The sequence below is a fragment of the Leptinotarsa decemlineata genome, unplaced genomic scaffold (genome assembly GCF_025532065.1).
Source record: "Leptinotarsa decemlineata unplaced genomic scaffold, Ldec_3_MD MMD2_tig00026314_RagTag_RagTag, whole genome shotgun sequence".
Lineage (NCBI taxonomy): Eukaryota > Metazoa > Arthropoda > Insecta > Coleoptera > Chrysomelidae > Leptinotarsa > Leptinotarsa decemlineata.
The window spans coordinates 15,473,427-15,493,681 of record NW_027412684.1 but is presented as its reverse complement, the minus strand read 5'-3'; the positions used below and the strand labels follow the sequence as shown (position 1 = coordinate 15,493,681).

General features: G+C 34.6%; 1 protein-coding gene across 1 annotated transcript in view; it reads right to left on the bottom strand.

Annotated features, from left to right (window-relative positions):
* Positions 1-1,927: 1,927 nt before the first annotated feature.
* The window catches only part of nAChRa5 (nicotinic acetylcholine receptor alpha 5 subunit), a 108,243-nt gene continuing 89,915 nt past the window's right edge, over positions 1,928-20,255 (bottom strand). The window contains exons 7-9 of the mRNA XM_074181593.1: positions 13,881-14,074; positions 12,046-12,187; positions 1,928-3,895 (exon numbers count right to left, since the gene is read on the bottom strand). Coding sequence (XP_074037694.1) covers positions 3,675-3,895; positions 12,046-12,187; positions 13,881-14,074 — 557 coding nt within the window. The 3' untranslated portion in view covers positions 1,928-3,674. The remainder of the gene's footprint in view (positions 3,896-12,045; positions 12,188-13,880; positions 14,075-20,255) is intronic.

Below are 20,255 nucleotides of genomic sequence, written 5' to 3'. Positions count from 1 at the left end.
GGAACATAGACACTTTTCGAAAATTTCAAACTACTCGACCTTTTGTTACTTAACCTCCCACTTCAGGTCTCCAAAGAGACCGAACCATATTTTATTGAGAAAATTGTACCCTTATGAAGTGAGGAGCAAGGTAATAGGTTGGGTCAGTAACTATCTCACAAAGGGAGCAAGAACAGGCAATGCACATTTATGTAAATTGAATGTGAGTTGTGAAATACCACACGGATCTATTTTGGTACCGTTGTTTCTAGTTCTTTTAAATGATATACAACACCATCCCAAGACCGGGAAGGTTGTGAGGGTCACACTATTGGGCCTTTGACTGTGTTTCCCACAGCATTTTACTCGAAAAACTGTCATATTATGGTGTAAGAGGTACTCCTTTGGGTTTGATTGAAACTTACCTGAATAATCGTTTCCAGAGAGTTTTTTATGACAATGCATTTTCTGAGCTGAGGCCGATTGACCTAGGTGTACCGCAGGGATCGGTTTTGGGCCCGCTTTTGTTCGTTATTTACATCAATGATTTTTACAACTATATGAAGCCATGTCACAGTGTATTATTTACTGGCGATACATCCTTGATGTACTCTTCTATGAATTATTCAGCTCTTGTTGATAAGTCTATGGAAATACAAGAAAAAGCGGAGCACTGGTTCAGTATCAACAAACTCATGATGAATAAGGAAAAATCACAAAACATGATTGTTCTATGGCTCTGCCATTACCTGAATTCTAGTGTGTCAAATTATTGGGTTTTACTCTGGGCGATAGGCTAAATTGGTCCAGCCACATTTTAAGTTTGAAAAGTAAGCTATCGAGTGCCTTATTTTTACTTGGACAGCTGAAACCAATAACAATATTCACTACGTTGAAAATAGTATTTTGCTCGCTCATACAATTTCTTATTTCTTATGGTATTCTACTTTGGGGAAATTTTATTCATTCCACAACGAATGTTTGAAATACAAACTAAGTAGAAAAAATTATCTTCTGTATAATTCAGTGTTCATATAGAAGTATTTGTTTCGAAAGAATATTTTCTTTCGTATAATTCAATGTTTATATGAAAGTAGCTGTTTCAGGAGGACTTTCTTTCAGTTTGTGTCTGAAAGTTTCTTCTTTGCATGATCTACACATCCATGCATAGAGTTATTTCCTTCCTTTCTTTGGAAGACTCCCTCATCCTTCTTTTTTTTTGTATCAAGATGGAGTAGTAGAAAGCCAAAAACTTTCTTTCCCAAAAACTTTGTAGTTCCTTACACTTTGTTAAATATGTTTTTGTATATTGGCTTTGCCGTTGAAGAAATAAATAAATAAATAAAATTTACGAAAAAATTGCATGGCATGAGCTAACTGATATTCCGATGTCTTCAGCAACTTTTCATATAGTGATTCGACGATTATCCCTCACAATTTTCTTTACTTTCTCAATATTTTCATCAGTTGTTGATGTGTTGGGGCGTCCAGGGCGTCCATTCATATCTTCTCGACCTTCTATGAAAAGCTTGTACTTATACCACTTGTAAACATTTTTCTGACAATCACCGTATGCCACTGCGTCAACATTTCAAGTATTTTTGAGCACCTTATTCCATTTTTCACACAAAATTTGATTCAAATTCTTTAATTAATTTTTTTTAGATAGCAGAAATATTTTGTCTAAAGATGGAGAAGTAAAAAATCAAAAAGCTATTTTCCAATCGATATCAAGATTAGAACTTTTCTGAAAAAAAAGTATCACAAATGAAGAAACTATATTAGGAACTTGAATTTGTTATGTCGGTTTTATTCTAGACTAGTTTGAATTTCTGAAGTTAAACTCAAATTATACCATTAGAAATATGAAACGATTTCTATATTTTTCTGTGTCGAAAACCATAAGAATAAATACTGCCTTAAAAAAGAGAAAAGTATTTTTATTGGATCAAAAGAATATATATTCCATCAAGGTTCGCCTCCTTTAACAATAACAAAAATATTTTAAGTTTAACAGCATAAAGCATGAAAGTATGGTTTACCTACAGTAATTATAACAAGTTTGCAACAAACATCACATTTACACTGATTAATATAAATTATTGACATATATTCATACCAGTGACCTGACTCGCTCAGCAGGGGCAGCAAAACATATATTACTACATTTTTTTCTATCGATAATGTCAATCAGCTTGTCCATGTAGAAGATTCCCATTTTTAGCCTTTAGGTGTCGAAGTTTTGTCTTCTAGAAACTTCTTGAACAGCCCAGAACATTCGAGAGTCTGTTCTGTCTGTTTTTCCGTTATTCAGCTGTCCCCCCCATACGAACGACAACTCTCAGAAGTTGAGAAACTGGTGCGAGCTAAGGACTAACGAGATCTTACCTTTTAACGTGTGATTCCTAACACGGTTGCAGAATCATCCCAGCTTCAACCAGATAAATTCTCTCGAGAAAAATATCTGGTCGAGGCCGGAATCGAGCCCACGGTCTTCCGATCGTGAGTCGGGCGCACTACCACCGCGGCCAATTCTACAACATATTTGAAACATTACACAACAATCCAGAACATTTCGGAATATTCTGGAATCTGGTGGAATGTTTACGGATGTAAATGCAATATTGGAGTTCATAAGTGGTTTCCACATTCAAAATGTTGAAATTGTTATATTCATATTTTGTATATATAGGTATATGACAGAGAAACAGAGTAAATATTTCTCATGACTCAATTTATAGAATTTGGAGTGGATTGACATATTAAAGACACGTAGCAAACCACAGGACAGTTAATTTTTTTCAAGTGACAGTGGATGAGTATGAAAAATATTTATTTAGAAATACGATTTCGAAAAAAAAAGTCGTAATTTCAGAGAAAAGCGATATGTCTTGCATGAAGCGGTGTTAATGAAAAAGAGTAAAGAAAAGTTATCAGACATAGGTTAGGTGTGGGAAAAATTTAGATAGGAATAGGTAAGACAACAAAAAAGTCAGGCTGAAGAAAGTAGTAGAGGAAGGCAAATATCACGAGATAGAGGTAGAGTTAGAGAAAAAATATGAGCAAGGCGTGAGTAGAATCAAGAAAATGATTGTTCAGAAGCGCAGATAGACGTTGAGAAAAATATTAGGCAACAATAGTGACAGTTAGTAGTAAACAGGGGAAAATGAACAGATAAAAACTGAGGTGAACGAGAAGAAAGAGAGAAGTTGGGATCAGAAAAAAAATACTGTGGAGAAAGAGAAAGAGAGAAAAAGAGGGGGTAAAAGGCAGAGAAAAATCAATGGCATCAGTTTGAAAACCTGAGCACTTCCTTGTAGCCTGTTGAGAGAGAAGAAGAGAATTATAATAATATCTAACGAAAGAAAATTTTATAACAAAAATGAAATATACAGAAATTCTAACAATTCTTATATATTGGGATTCCATTCAAGCAGAAAAATTCTAAAACTGATAAGTTAGAACAAAACGCAAGGACAGTGATTGAATGGCCCTTTGTGACAAATCGTATTTGGAAATAAATAATTGAAATTTGTTTTCCACACCAAGAATTGAACGATTCATCAACTAGAAACTCCGTAACCGTTTTTATGGCATTTACAGGACACTGGATTTTTACTTTTCGTGACAACAACATTCCTTTTCATTTATATCTACCTACATCGTTTAAAAAAGTCTACATAATTGACAATTATTCACGTTTGATCCGTCGGGCTTCGACACAGTATGGTTGTTGTACTGATAATAGTGATCAACAGAAAAATCGCCAACAGTATTCTATCCAAGACGATCGAGGCTTGCTTCCATTCTAGCTCGGTCAGCTCTCTTCTGTCTTGATCTATCATCCTCTGATCGTTTTTGTCGATGCTGGCGTGTACTTTGTTGAGAATTCGAAGAATCTGGTTTTCGAAAACATCTGAAAAAAAAAACAATAGTAGGTACGATGAAAATTTACTATACTCTTAGTTACAATACATTTGAATAAATCTAGTTGATTGTATCATACTCATTGAAACTTATGAGTTTGAAAGAAAAATAAATTTGAGTGTCATCGAAATAGAAATGACTATTTCAATATGCCAGATTATTTTTGAACGGGGAAGCGTGAAATGGAATGAGAAGTGGACCTAGTATAGACACTTGAGGAACTCCATAGACATAACTCTTGTCGTAAACTGTATGGCCTGATAACCTCATAAGACCGGTAGTTTCGTATATAAATATTCCGGTAAGAGAACTAGGAATACGTCTGCTTAACAAGTTGTTCAAAAATATTACCAATTTCGTCCCACCTCACAGCATTAAAAATTCACTGACTTTAGTAGAAAACATAAGGAACCAAACCACGCCACATAATTCAATTTTAGTTTCATTCGACGTAAAGAGTATGTTCTCCAACATACCGTACAACGAGTGTAAGCCCCTCATTTTAGACATATTAGATCAAGCCAAAGTAGACCATGTCACTTCCTTTGAAGTTTCAACAGCTTTCGATGTGTGCCTGAATCAGAGCTACCTGCAGTTCAACAACAAATTCTATAAACATGATTCAGGTTTACCGATGGGCTCACCCCTTAGTCCACTTTTAGCAGACATATTTATGAACAACTTGGAGACCACTATAGTAAACTCCGACCTGGGTAAAAAACATATTCATTTTTGGTACAGATATGTAGACGATATTCTTGCCTGTTTCAGAGGTACTACACGACAGCTGAACCAATTTATGACATTCATGAACAATCTCAATAGCAACATTCAGTTCACGCTCGAAACAGAGATAGAGAAACAGATAAATTTCTTAGACCTGGCCATTACACACAATCAGAATAGATTCGAGTTTAATGTTTTCAGAAAACCTAGCTATACAGCTATACAATCTAGCTAGAGAAATTGGTACAATTACACAGATAGGTCATAATAATGGTTTCAACGCAGACACTATCCAGAAGTTAGTCAGGAAACAAAGCCGAAAATTCAGTTACCGATTAATATATCCTCAGGTCAAATGACCAGAAATCAAGAAATGGGTAACGCTAACATATTTTGGAAAAAAAATAGAAATAATCGCAGGTTTCTTCAGAAAAAACAATGTGGAAGTAGCATTCAGACCACATGCCAGGTTATCTCATTTCATTTTCAATGTCAAAGATAAGGTCGACAAGTTGGAAAAAATAGTGACTACATCCTCATGAATAATTTTTTTGCTAGCATCAAATGGGAAACTTTATTACTTGAAAAAGATATAAATTTATCTATAACGAATTTTTATAATGTACTATATGATGCAATCTATCATTTTGTTCCGATAAAAAAGTTCAAATCCTCAAATTTTCCTAATTGGTTCAGCAAAGACTTGAAGAAAAGCATACTCGATAAGAAAATAGCACACAGAGAATATAAAAGTGGTGATGTAGAAGCATTTCATAGATTTCAATATCTCAGATCTCATTGTAAAACCATGCGAGATGAGTGCTATCGTAGATATATTTCAAAAACCGAAAATAATGTGTCAACTAATCCCCGATACTTCTGGAAATATATTAATGATAAGAAGAAACATTACAATCTCCCTTCCCGTATGGTTTATGATGATATCTCTACTGATAACGCTAATGAAATAGTTAATCTTCTCTCAAAATTTTTCTCAACAATTTATGACAGCACTACGGTCAATGAAATCCCCAAATTCAAATTTCAAAATGTTGCTGACGTCTGCCACTATAATATAGATATCAAGGAAGTTATAGATTTAGCTTTAATTACCATTTAAACTAACAACATGTCCTGATAAGATACCCTTGCACCTGATTAAAAATTGTATTTATACTCTAGAAAAACCACTACACTGGCTATTCAATCTTTCTATTGAAAAAGGAATATTCCCAGAATTTTGGAAACAAAGCTATATCAAACCAGTTCATAAAAGTGGACTTCGTAACAATATTAAAAACTATAGAGGCATATGCAATCAGTCAGAGTTGCCCAAAATGCTGGACTGTCTAATCACTAGAAAACTTTCATTCGATTTCACAAACATCATAATCAATCAACAACATGGTTTTACCAAAGGGAAATCAACTTCTACGAACTTATTACTTTATGAAAACTACATCATAAATAATCTTGAAAATAGGCTACAAGTGGACTCTATATACACAGATTTTTCTAAAGCCTTTGATAGAGTCAACCATAACCTACTGATTGCTAAGTTGAATGCCTTGGGTTTAGAGGGAGATGTTTTAAATTGGATTGAAAGCTACCTTTACAATAGAGTTCAATACGTTAAATATGGCAACTCTATATCTGAACCGATAAATGTGTCATCAGGTGTTCCTCAGGGATCCCACATAGGCCCATTACTGTTCAATTTATTCATCAATGATGTCTCCACTGTTTTCACCTCCAGCTCATTTCTAATGTTTGCAGATGATTTAAAGGTGTTCAAATCAATACAAAATATATCAGATGCTCAGGCACTTCAATGTGATTTGGTACAGTTTTCTAGCTGGTGTGACGTCAACCTTTTGCATTTGAATCCAGATAAGTGTCAAAAAATTACTTTCTCAAGGATCAATAATGTATATGGTTACTCGTATAAAATCAATGGGAATGATTTAGCAGTAACGGATAAAATAAAAGATTTTGGTGTCGTTTTTGACTCAAAAATGTCATTTAAGTACCAAATAACGGCCCGTAAGATGTTAGGCTTTACACTTCGTTCTGCTAGAGACCTAAGTGTCGAATCTATAAAACTGGTTTATTGTGCCCAAGTGAGATCCATTCTTGAGTATAACTCCATTGTATGGTCACCCTATTATAATGTTGATGTTGAGTTGTTAGAGGGGTGTCAAAACAAATTCTTGAGATATGTTGCTTTTCAGTTAGGATTAAATAGAGGAGAGTATAACTACTCACAGATATTGAACATTTTGAACATGAACACCTTAACTCATAGGAGACTTGAAACAGATCTTGTGTTTGTCCACAAAGTATTAAACGGCTATATTGATTCTCCAGAAATAGTTGAGCTTTGTACTACTCTCTCTGTGAATGATAGAAGAACCAGAAATAGTGATATTTTTAAAATTCCTTTTTGTAGAATCAATTATGATCAGAATGAAACAATATGTAGGATATTGAAATCAGCAAATCATTACCAACTTAACCTGGAATTGTTTAATTCATCATTATTATCCTTCAAAAAATCGATTAAAAACATCTGATGTATCTTTAGTTTGTAAGCACATGTACAATTTATAAAAAGATAATTGTAAAAATTGGCTTGTCCGTTGAAATAAATAAATAAATCTGGAGTTTATAAGCTTAAATGTCCGGAGTGTAATAGTGTTTATATGGGACAATGCGGATGAAATTTTCAAAAACGGTATGCTGAACATGAAAGGTCCTTCAGACTAGGAAAAAATGATTCAACGTTTTCAAACCATTCCTTGGCATGCAACCACAAGTTTCCGAATCTAAAACGATACGGAAATTCTGCACTATGCAAGGAAGGGTTGCAAACTCAATTATTTAGAATCCTTGGAAATTTACAAGCATGAACATTTCGGGTGCAACCTGTTAAATGATCAAATCGATTTAATTTACTCTCCGGTTTTTAAATTGGCACATCCGCATTGTGAACTGTAAATTCAGGTACTCAATCAAGTACCTGAATGGTATATATTGGCGAATGTAATGAATCATTGTTAGTTTATTGTATTAGTTTGAGAATGTCCATATAGGACGAAACTGCAGTAACGATAGTTACAATTGAAAGTGATCTCCTACCACGTAGTAACGGCTACATCCATCAATTTAGTTCATTAACTAGCTTTTACATTACACAATAAGATTTTTCTCAGACAAATAACTTCTTAGGAATCTGCAGACAGATAATGTTGCTAACAAAAGATCGTGGTCTGTAGAAAGACTAAACTACCGTGAGCAATTCACACCAAAAATAATTTTTTGTCCCTTATTGCATTTTTCATAAACGGATCTAACATTTAATATACAACATCCTGGCGAGGTCACTATTTCTAAATTACATTTAAATTCTTATCGTTTTCATCCTCAATTGATTGCTATTCCTTTACTGAACAATGTTCAATATTTTTTTCCAAACTGAATTGGTCATGTTTAGAATTGGAAAAGAACAGAAACTTTTCATCTAAGAACAAGGAAATAAATCGTAATATCTTTCCTGAAGGAGTTTAGAAACTTCAGTCGGTTGCTTTGTTGGATTAGTAAGTTTGGTTTCCTTTCCGACAAAGTTTGCTGTTCCTGTCAACTGACCCTTTTCTTACTATGCCTGTTGAATAGCAAAGAAAGAAGTATTTCAAAGTAAACTTCACCGTCATCGTATAACTAACTTCTTTCCTCACTTGTGAATTGTTTTACAATTACATATTTATCTCGCAAAACCAAGCTATACAGTGACAATCAAATAAAAAAATATTTCAGAAGAGAGCTACATCGATGTTTCATGAATTTTAGTACATGAATATTTATGAAACTTGAAGTTTGTTGAAAGTGTTTCTTCACCATATTTATTACATATAGATACGACAAAGTAAACGAAAATCACCCTAGAAGCAACATTTTTGATCTGGTAAATCTCACAGTAAACCAGGTATTACTTTCCTTTAATTATTATGAATGATAATTCACTTTTTTTTATGCCTGTACTGCCAATACTCCTGTACTCAAATTTTTGCTAGCAGCTCTACTTTTTGAGATATGATGGAAACTAACTATCTTATTAGAACAAAACTTTCTTTTATGTGACTTTCTTGGATGAGTTGGAGTGTGGTTACTAATCAGGATGATTCAGAAAGCATTCTCTTTGCTTCTAGCCTTAATCTCCAAGGTTTCCAGGTAATCGTTCAAGATGGTTATGAAGGAAATGCATCTTAATGTTCATGTTGCATATTAGTTGCCGAAAGTATAATAGTAACTGATAATAGTACCCTTTGACTTAGCACTCAATTTTGGGAACGATCTGGATATATATTGAAAACATTCCCCCTCTTTGTTTAGAGCCTTTACTTACTGTTTCATCAATCCTAGTTTGATGTATAAAGGAGGTGTTCCCCAGGCACTATAGATGTGTTTATTACATTAAACTTGCCTCGTAATAATTCGTGTCTGAGCGGCCAATCTTTTCTGATCCAATGCTCACTTTTAGCTCTGCTGTTCCACAAGCAAATAAAACCGCTTTGTTGGCCCAAAAGGAAATTAACATCTTACGGTCTACGCAAATCAAATCCACGGTTGTGTTCTGTGTATTTAATTTTGTCTAAAACCAGAGATATTGTGGAATATTCTTCTTCAGCTTTGATTGAATGAGCAATTGGCAAAAAACCAAGTTCATTGCCACTATGTAAAAGTACACATTTAAGCCTGCGTTCTGACGAGTCTATAAACAAACGCCAATAATGGTCGTAATTTCAGTCATTAATCCCGGAATATTATTGCAAAAAACAAAATCGTCCTCCTTGGAAAACAAAGGAAGTACTTTTTACAATCGAGAAGCTAGAAGTTCTTATGAAGTTTTAGACAATCCGAGATTTCTTATTAAATCATTTAGATCCTCTTGGTTGAATGGTCTTGGTCTTTCGGCTACTACTATATTCGCAGCTTGTGTCACTTTCCTCCATTGGTTGAACAATTTCGTGCGGACGTACCTGAGATGTACTTGGTTGGGGTTCTAATATATCAGTTGAATGCAGGACAGGTCTAGTAATTAACGGTACAGTAGGATAAACCCACTTGGAATGATTTTGGCGGTTAATTCTTGTTATGTTTACGGCGCAGAAATAACAGTCGTCGTGGTGGTTCGACGGTTTACGCCAAATCATCGAACTAATGAAGTTCAAGGGATCCCTCTTGTTATTTTTCCATTATGGTAAAGACTCCACACACGTTTTACACACTATAGTCGGTATCCAAGGCTTGTTTGTTTCCAATGGCCGTTGAAAGTACCCCACGTAGGCACACAGGTCCTTCTAGACGAAGCCATTGCAAAAAAAGAAACAGAAAATAGTACGACATTGACGATATCGATATCAACAGGCATTTGCAACATATCATTCACTTTTTCATTCAGTCCTTAGGTATGGTATAATCAATTGGAATAATGCATCAAAGCTACATCTTAATAGAATATTTGTCATTCAAAAATCTGCAGTAAGAAGCATAATCTCTTCCAGTTATGATGAAAAGTGTCGACCAATATTTGCAAAACTTAAAATAGTGACCCTATACTCAGTTATTGTCTATGAAAATCTGCTTCTTGTTCAACAAAACTTGATGAATAAAGTTACTCACAAGGATATACACCAACATGATACAAGAAATAAATTAAACCTTGTTCCTATAGCTAATAGGTTGAAAAGAACAGATAATATAGGAATTAAGCTATACAATGCCTTATCTGTCGAATTTCGTAATTTGCCATTCAGAAGATTCAAAAACTTATTGAAGAAAATATTAACCAAACAACCTTTATATGAAATTGATCACTTTTGTGACCACACTTTTGTGGTCACCTCCCGAACTTTTACTCAACTTTGAATATATATAATATGTTAGATATGTGACTTATAATTTGTAAAGCTCATGGCTTTACGTTTTAGTCAATTTTCATACGATTGGAATTTTATCTTGTTAACTTGTATTTTTTTGTAACTCTAATTTATCTACAACCATTTTTTTTAAACTATATTGACGAGCCTTAACCTTTCAAACCTATTTTAGAAATTGTATTGACTAAAAAAACTGTGTGTTTCTTGAGACTAATAAAATTATTATTATTATTATTATTATTATAGAGAGTACATTTTAAGGAGGTACCTGTTTCTCCTAAACTAGAGCTGCTAGAAAATATCTGAAAGTAGATTTGAAATAAGCGAGCCTAAATTAGTAAACAATAGGTGAAAAATCTCATGCAACAAAAAAAAAGTTCGATTTTGTTCTGCAGTATAATTCGATGAGCTGTACCAGAATTTTTCAACCAATAATTTAGTTTTATCTCAAATGTCAATTATTTTGCTTATCAATAGAATTACTGTTTTCCGAGACTATCTACCAAACTTTTGGTACGAAATTATTATAATTCCTTTGACCTATCAATGACGACTGGGGTTAGGAATTCATTTTCTTTATCTATGGTATTATAATTATGTTCCATTAGTTTAGTTTTGATTTTGTTTTCGAAAACTTTTATGACCATTTTCAGGTAGAATAGAGAATCCTTAATCCCCCCAGCCTAAGATGCCACAGGACAATAAATATAATAGGATTAGATTGGAGCAAACTTTCAGATGAGGAATTTCGAGTCACTGAGTCATGTTGACGTAAAAGTATTCTGTTTTTTCTACATCCAGAAACTATTTGTTACATTGAAACCACTTTATAGGACTTCTGAAATCTCCTTTTCGCATATTGTCCTCATTAAGAAATATATTTGTGTCGGTTTCAAATCTGAGAATAATTCCTCTGGAATGCATTTTCAATAAAGTATTCATGTAGATGATGGACATGATAGAACTCAAAATCGTGCTTTGGGAAACACCATACTTTATAATTTGAAAATTCATTTCTGCATGCTGATTTCTTCTAGTTTCGTGAGCAGTCTTTTATTGTCAACAGTATTGAATTATTTGGAAAAATCGTTTTTTCCAATGTTAAGGTGGCATTCTTTTCTCTCCGAATACAAATTTCTGCTCTGATATCTTTTTTTTTCAAAAATCTGGTTAGTTTGATATTGATTTTCTCTATATTTTTTACAAAATCATGAATCAGTGATATTGGTCTGCAATTGGCAATCTCAAGTCTATGCGACTGTGCGAAAGTAGCGATTCACATTGGATTTGAATCGCTGGAGATTTAATCCATTTGGAAAAAAGTTGTCAGGATGTTTATTCCACATAAACGCGGTTCTCCAAATGAAAGAGTTCTCAAACAGTGAAGTTCGAGGTGTACTGAGTTGATCCTCAAAAGCAGTCACAGTAGGCCCGTCGCGTATTTGAAAATGAATTGATTTATTAATGTTGCACGTACCTAGATCGGCCTCTTTGGATCTTTGTAGAAACCTTGGAGATTTTTGCTGGCGCTGTTGTAAAAAATATCCGTCTTCTTGCTGTTGCTTATCTACCCACGGCCATGGACAATCCAGCCTTGTTCCCGTTTGTGGATTGACTTCCTGCAAAAATATTATAAAAATTTATGTATGTTTATTTGAATGTGATTGATAATGTTTTTTTATTAATATTAGAGATTCGGACTCCTACTTATTTGTATTATTACTTGTTTCGTGCTTATTCCAAAAGCAAGGAAGAAAAGAATAATAACAGCATAAAAATTATTATAAACAGCAGGAATTGTGCTAATTTCAGGAAAAATAAATTTAAGTCGGTTCAAGGTAAGGAGGATGAAAGGGGCGAATTTTGAGAGTAGAAAATGGTTTTCTATGATTTCCACTGAAACTGTACGTTTTATTGAAAACAGGTGTTTGTAAATGAAATGATCTACACATTTTGTATGTACCGTTTTTCCACATAACCACAAATTTCTAGAGGAAATTAGAAAATCAAACTGGTTTGTTTTTTTATTTCATTTCCTTCAACCAAATTACTTGTTTTTGACCATTTTTTTGTGCTTAATATTCTGTAAATTTGTTGAACATTTTATTTTGATGTTATTCTTAAGAAATAGTTCATTTTCAGTTTGAATACACTACATAGTCGTTTCCTCAGTTTACAGGTACTCTTCACTAATTTACAATACTAATTATACAAATTATCGACTTCAATTAATAGAGGTTACTGTTGGTGAACAGGTAGTTTGAAGAACAGGTGGCATCAGGTAAAATGATTCGCCTAATTCAAGGAATTTTTTATGCAAATACATTTAACAATGGAGAGAGATTAACTTATTGTTGGTCGTTCAGTAGGAAATCCAACGATCACTAATACTAGCATTAATAGAAGAGATTACTACTAACTAAAGAGAACATCAACATAGCATAAAAGATTGATAACACCGTAGGTAGACATATGAAAAACAATAAATCCCACATCGACAAGGACAATAAATCGGGTGTCTACAATCTAAAATGCGGTTCGTGTGTGTTATTGAATTCATAATGCAAATGTTAAATATTTATAGAAACATCAAAACATTTTCTATGCCCCGTAAGCCGATAAAGAACTATTTCATTTCGAAAAATATTTATTTGTTCACCTATCACGCGAGATTTTTCGAATTGTTCGTATCCCACTTCTGACACCATATTTTCACAATAAATGTGGTGGTTATTGTAATGAAAAATTACACAACACTAATTCGGCGTCTCAGTTCATAAACGTAGTTTCATCATTATTACCATATTTTCCTTTCCTCAACGGGTATTTTTGTATCCCGAAGTATGATGTTTGTTGAAAACAACGAATCAGACTGTACCTCGTTAATGCCCTCCATATTGAGAAAAGCGAACAGCAAAAGCCCCACGGGCTTTTCAGTACACTTCGAATGGCGAAATACAGTTTAGAGAAATATTTTGTAACGAAAACACCGCATAAAAGCGAGTTTCCAAAGTTATTACAGTTCATTTTCAGGGAATTTCAATGAATACCTCGTTCAATTGAAGTCGTTTGAATTCGTTTGTATTGGATGAAACTAGTTTGTGTCATATGCTATATGTAAAAGAGACGTCAATGTGAACAATTTTAGATTTTCGCTAAAAGATCTGTTCGTGTTTGATTATTCCACATGAGTGTGAATGTGAGAGTAATTCGACATAAATATGAATGCTGACTCTATACGAATAACTCATGAGAAAATGTGATTTTAATTACATAGTTTGAACTTAGTCCCACAATAAATTAACTCCTCACCTGGACTGGAGGACTTCGATGTCTGTTATTGTCGAACCTCATAAAAACCAGAGGAGCTAATTTTTCCAAGACGACGTTCCTCAATAGTCCCGGGACAGCTGCTCCTCTGACTCCTCTGTGGTAGATGTTGAGAGTGACCACTGACAGCGCTGATGCGAAAGAAACCAAACATATGCTCACTCCATAGTACATGCCTGAACGAGAAAATGTAAGTCAACATTTTGGTCAACGGCTCTCAATGTAATTTAAAAAAAAGCAAATTTTTATATGACATTTGATACCCTAAACGTACTCCCGCTTTCTTAAATACCGTTCTTTCCCGGTTACTTTGCGATGTACGCTTCCACAAGGTTCCGAATTGTATAAAACATCATTTCATAATGATGGAACAGCCCAGAAATTGCTTCGCTGATATGGTAGACACACTTGCCTTTTGCCAGCTGCCAATGCATAGCTTCACCGACATGAAAAATGTTTATATCTTCTAAAGATCTGGGAAAATTTGCTGTATAAGCCTAACACCAGACAGCGCTGTTTCGACCCGCCAAGATCTCATCAGTGGTGCTAGGCTGGACTATTGATGAACTATACTAAGAAGTACAATACTGAATGTAAAGGCGATTTCCCCCGAGGCGGTCAGTTACAAGGACAAAATTCAACTTTGAACTCCAACGTCCTATCTTTGGCTGTAACTTCCACTACAAAACAACTAGATGAACTTGTGATCCAACAAAGTTCACTCTTGTAAAATTTTACGTGATTTAATGATTTTCTATCTTGGTCATAGGAGTTCTATGACATTCTTTATGGAAAAACACGTGCAAATTTGGGGAGGTCTATTCTGGTGATTTCTGGATCTCAGGCCCTGTTCACATAGATTGGAAAGGACAGAGGTCCGATCCTCGCCTCTACCAGACGTCAATTCTGTGTGAATTAGGCCTTAGACTCTCAGAGCCCCCTTCTCCACTTTTGGCATCATACAGTCGACCAATCAGAAGCTACCGTGCGTACAGCGGAAAATCAGTAGATGAACAAAGCGACTTCGAGCGCAAAATCCCATGTATTTTCTCATGACGCTAATTTTTTTGCAATTATCATTCCATCCTTCTCTGCATCGATTACGTCACACGTTTCTCTTTCCCACTTTCCTTCCGAAACACACCTACCTCAAGTTGGGTGTTCCACAAGGTTCCGATCGGATGTCATGAAAATTGCAAAAAATTTAGTGCCATAAGAAAATACATGGGATTTTGTACTTGGAGTCGGTTAGTTCATCTACTGATTTGAATTTCCCGCTGTACGCGCGGTAGCTTTTGATTGGTCAACTGTCATAGAACTCCCATAGCTATATTACTAATGAAAACCATCAATTTATAGAAAATAAAATGCTCTTTCGATGAGTATATACCACTAAACATTAGAATAAATATTTATTGAGATATGGAACTACGAAAAGACATGACTTTTAAACTGACAAAACTTTTGGAACAACCTAATACTTCCGTAATGATTTATAATTGATGACAACCCCGTATCTCCACTTTAGAATAATTCAAAATATTTGACCATATCAAACCAGCATTGCTGAAGAGATAACTGATTCAAAGTTGAATGTAAACATTTTAAATGATCAATTTTGGGAGGATAATAGACTTTGAAGTTATTCGTTGTTCTGTACAGACGAAGCTTTCGATTGATCGAAGACGAATGGGAAAGTGAACTACTGAACAGTGTCTTTCACGATCGAGGAGTATTTGAGGAAATCCAGCCCGGTAATCTCGTCAAAGTGTTTTCCAAAGTGCGGCAGAGACTGTCACGGTCTCTTGGGAAACCAAAGTTATCCGAATGCGTGCCGGGAACTACTTTGACTTTATTAAAAGTTCAATTCGATTCACCTGCTTCCCACTTTACTTGTTGACGCCGTTTCCCATTTTGTCACTGATTTATTGAGGCTTTGCATTTATTTATGACTGGTATACAGTATACTTTGGGAAGAAGCTTTTACAGCTTTCCATTTCTCATTAAATAAAAAATTGAAAAGTTTGGAAGAAAACAGAAAAAAATAACTTCAATAAAAACTCTTCAGATGATCTCTAGATTTTTTCAGATAAAAACATATGAACATTGAGTTGAACGGAATAACTTTTTCTCATTCAGCTAGTACTTCGAACAGTGATAATTGATCTATTGATAAAAATAGATCATTTCAATAGATTCACTTTACACCAGAGGTTCCAATTCAACCTATCAAATTCTGAATAGAAATGATATGAGGTCGTAATTTTATGAAAAAGTAGTGTGCCTCGTCATATAACAGTATCCAAAACAATGGACCAAGCATAATTTCGTGTTTTAGTTTCACACTGCTTCTTGAAGGGAAAAATACCGTGCAGGCGAAGCAAGGACTTGAAACAACAAAAACAGAAACAACAATTAGGCAAACTTTGGTTTGCTGACTTCAAACGTGGTCGTAGAGACACCGATGATGCAGAATGCAGTGGACGTCCAAATGAGGCAGTAACACCAGAAAACATAAAAAAATCCACAAAATCGTTTTGAATGATCGAAAAGTGAAGTTGCATGATAAGCTGACATTGTAAAGATATCAAAACAACGTGTTGGCTTTATATTGCATGAGGATTTGACTATGAGAAACCTCCGTTCAAAGTGAGCGCTACGTGAGCTCAATGTTGACCAACACTTTGTAAAAGTATTTTTTACCGCTTTGAAAAAGTGGTTGAAAAATGGCCTCGGTATTTCAGGATGAGCGTAGTGTAATATTCATCGACTATCTTGAGAAGGGAAATACCATCAACAGTAAATATAATATAGCGTTATTGGAGCGTTTGACGGCTGAAATTGCGGAAAAACGACTCCATTAGAAGAAAAAGATAGTGCTGCTCCATCAAGAAAATGGACAGCGTCACAAATTGATGAAATCGATGGCAAAATTGAAATGGGCTTTGACATGCTCTCACATCCACCGTATTCGCCAGATTTGGCTCCCAGTGACTACTGGCTGTTCGCAGACTTCAAAAAAATGCTCACCGTTAGGAAATTTCCCTCGAATGAAGAGGTTATTGCTGAAACTGATGCCTATTTTGAGGCAAAAGATAAATCGTTCTACAAAATTGATATTGAGAAAAACGCGTTTTCTTTGTTGGGCCCGGGACTTTTCAGCCCATGTGTTACACCCGGAGTTTGATAGTCCATGTAAGTGAAATTCCATATGTGTAGCGTTCTGAATGAAAAAAAAGGTTACTTCTGTGTACTTCAATATTCATATGTTTGAAAGAAGTTGTTTTGGATTAATTTTACTTAATCTTTACATTTTCGTGAAAAGTATTTATTGATGTTAATCACTTTCTTTCTTCCTTCTCACATGATGATGAAGAAGTAGGAAGCCAAAAGCTTACACTCAAAAACTGATCTCTCCAAAAAATATGCCCTTTCCACTTTCCGCAATTCTATTTTGAATACATGTGTTTTTCATCGAAAGCTACATCCTGCAACTTTTTTGAGTGAAGTAGAAGCTATATTATGCTATTTGAATGAATGCAAATAAAATTTCTTTATGATAAGGAAAAAGAAAGCAAAAAAAATATCACTGCCATTTTTCGATGGTATGTAACAGGAAATACATAAAATATTATCAATTTTCTTGGAATTGTTTGTTTCAGTTCGAATTATAGTCAACATTGTTCATTTAATAAATTATTTTGATGATTTATAGCGGAGGAAAAACACCATCATGGGTCAAAGTTATCCGCCTGTTTCAAGAGTAACTTTCCATATCCCAAAAATAATATTTTATAGCCATTTCATGGACAACAGTCATCAAGGAGTTTCAACATGGAACTCCTTGATGACTGTTCATTGTCAGTTCAGAAAATAAAATGATTTTTCATTTTTCTCAAAAAAATATTCATTTATTCATTGATTTTTATCTTATCCCTTTCGAACTAGTCCTCATATATAATACACCGTTATTTTCAATCCTCGAAGCAGTTGTGATATGCAGTTTTCGATATGTCCTTGAGCTCTTTCAGCGATTCCATTTTCATCTCCTCAATCGTCGCAAAACGCCGTCCTTTCATGAATCTATTCAATCTTGAGAGCAGGAAAAAGTCGCGGGGGGCAAATCTGGTGAATACGTTGGCTGAGGCATGATGACGGTAATGTGTTTGGCTACAAAATTACGAACAAGAAATAACGAGTGAGTAGGTGAATTATCGTGATGCGAAAGCCATTGTTTTTCCATAATTCCGGACGTCTTCTTCGTATGGCTTCTCGCCAGCAGCGGCGCATAACTTCAAGATAGTTGTTATTGACCATACGATTATGTGGCAAGAACTCCTGATGCTCTACGCCACGGTATTCGGAGAAAATAGTGAGCTTTTTTCAGTCTTGGCTCTCCTGGGATCGCGCAACCGGGTTTTTGGTTTGAATTCAGCAATTTTGGAACGAACTTCGCTGTCACACGCTGCTTACGGTGATCTAACCGTATAAAAGAACAAACAAGAAGATAAAACGTCCAGTTTGAGTATATCCATGAAGATGATAGCATAGTCTGCTATCAAAAGCGCTCGCATATATTGAAGTTTCAGATCCTTTTTAAACAAGTACTAATATTAAAATATTATCATTTATAGATTCTTTGTACAACAGGGCAGATATTGCAAAATGAAAGAACTAATGGCAGTTTGATAAACATTCAGAGTTTCTACGTAATGCAGTTCATTCAATAGTAAAAAATTTCATTTCATAAGAAAATTATAACGGTGGTAACACTGATTACAATTGACCAAGCAATAAAAGTACACTCGTGCCTACGATGGGATTTAAATTGGTGTATGAAAGCTTCTCTTTCAATTTTTGTTCGTTTTGTCTACAATATTATTAGTACTTTGACAGACAGGCGGGGCCTTCAATTACTAATTTGGTATTCAGAACATCGTATTGTAAAATTACTGTCCCACATGTGCTTCCGGAAAGCAATATGAGTTTATTCTCATCACAAATTTACCTCCAAAATATTTTGTGTGCTTGCAATTTTGTTACATTCCCTGATATTCTTTGTGAGCACTTTTCCAGTTGGTTGGTTTGTCTACAGCCAATTTATTCATGTTCTTTACGTATACTAACTTCATAAAGGAGCTTACGAAATCGAATCAGTACTAACAACGTTTCGGTTTTAATGTGAACTTCTGGAAACTGAAAGAAATGGAATTGTTCTTTGTTTTCTCAATTTATTCAAAAGACGTACGGGAATGGGATAATATTCTCATTATGAACGAAAAATGAGGAAAGCGCGAAATTTGTTATGAATATTCCGATGTTGTAAAGTAAAATAATGTAGTTTGAAATGCTTTATTGCATTTAGTATTATCAGAATTTGAACTACAATTCTCATTACATTAAATTTTTCTGTGATATTAGTATCATAAAATATTTTAAATGATCAATTTTTAGGTGTACGGGGAATGTTATAAAGGAATGTGCAAAAAACAATTCAAACGACATTTTTAATTTGTTTCGGGGGAATCCAATTTTGGAATATATATGTGACACTGGCTATATTTTTTCAAAGGTATGGAGGTCGAATTTAACATCACCATGTCCTGTCCCTCTATTATTACTTCTGTAATATTTTCAAAATCATTTCATTTGTGAAAATGAACTTTCATTGTTTTATTAAGAAAAATCAATAAGAAACAACAACAATATGAACAAAATCAACGGCTATATTGCTTAAAATCACCTCCATCAAGTTTCATTCTCAAAGATAGCTCTTCTAAATTTGTAGCATTGATAGTGTTAACTTTCGACTACAGGCTTTCCTACCCAAAAAAACTCAAAGGTGTGAGATGAAGTAATCTACCTGACCGATCTATCACATTGGAAAACGTTTGCCGCTCTAAACATTTCTCGCCACTGCTGAAACATGTCTTTGGTTTCTAAAATAGGGCTAGTCAAAGTTTCTACACATTCTTTTAAATTCTTGTAGATATCAGCTTTCCTAGAGAATGGTCCATATGGTTACCATGAGTTCCGACTCCAACATTTCATTTTTGTGGAGTTTGCGACTGTGTTTCCAACACTGAATGAGGATAGACATGTCTTCACTAACAACGATTCTGTCTGTTCATTTCATCTTTCAACAAATACCATGTGCGGAAGCGTGAGAGCGTGGGAGTCACCCGTAGAGGTGAAGGTAAAAATGCTCCTAAATGAAACCACATACCAAGGTGTATGTATACGTGCCAAAACGATGTATGATTCTGAATCAAATCAGTACCACTAACGGAATCTTCGAGACACTGGGCTCCTTTTCGTCGTTGAAAGTCTTAACGAATTGTTGCGGGGCTTCTCCAA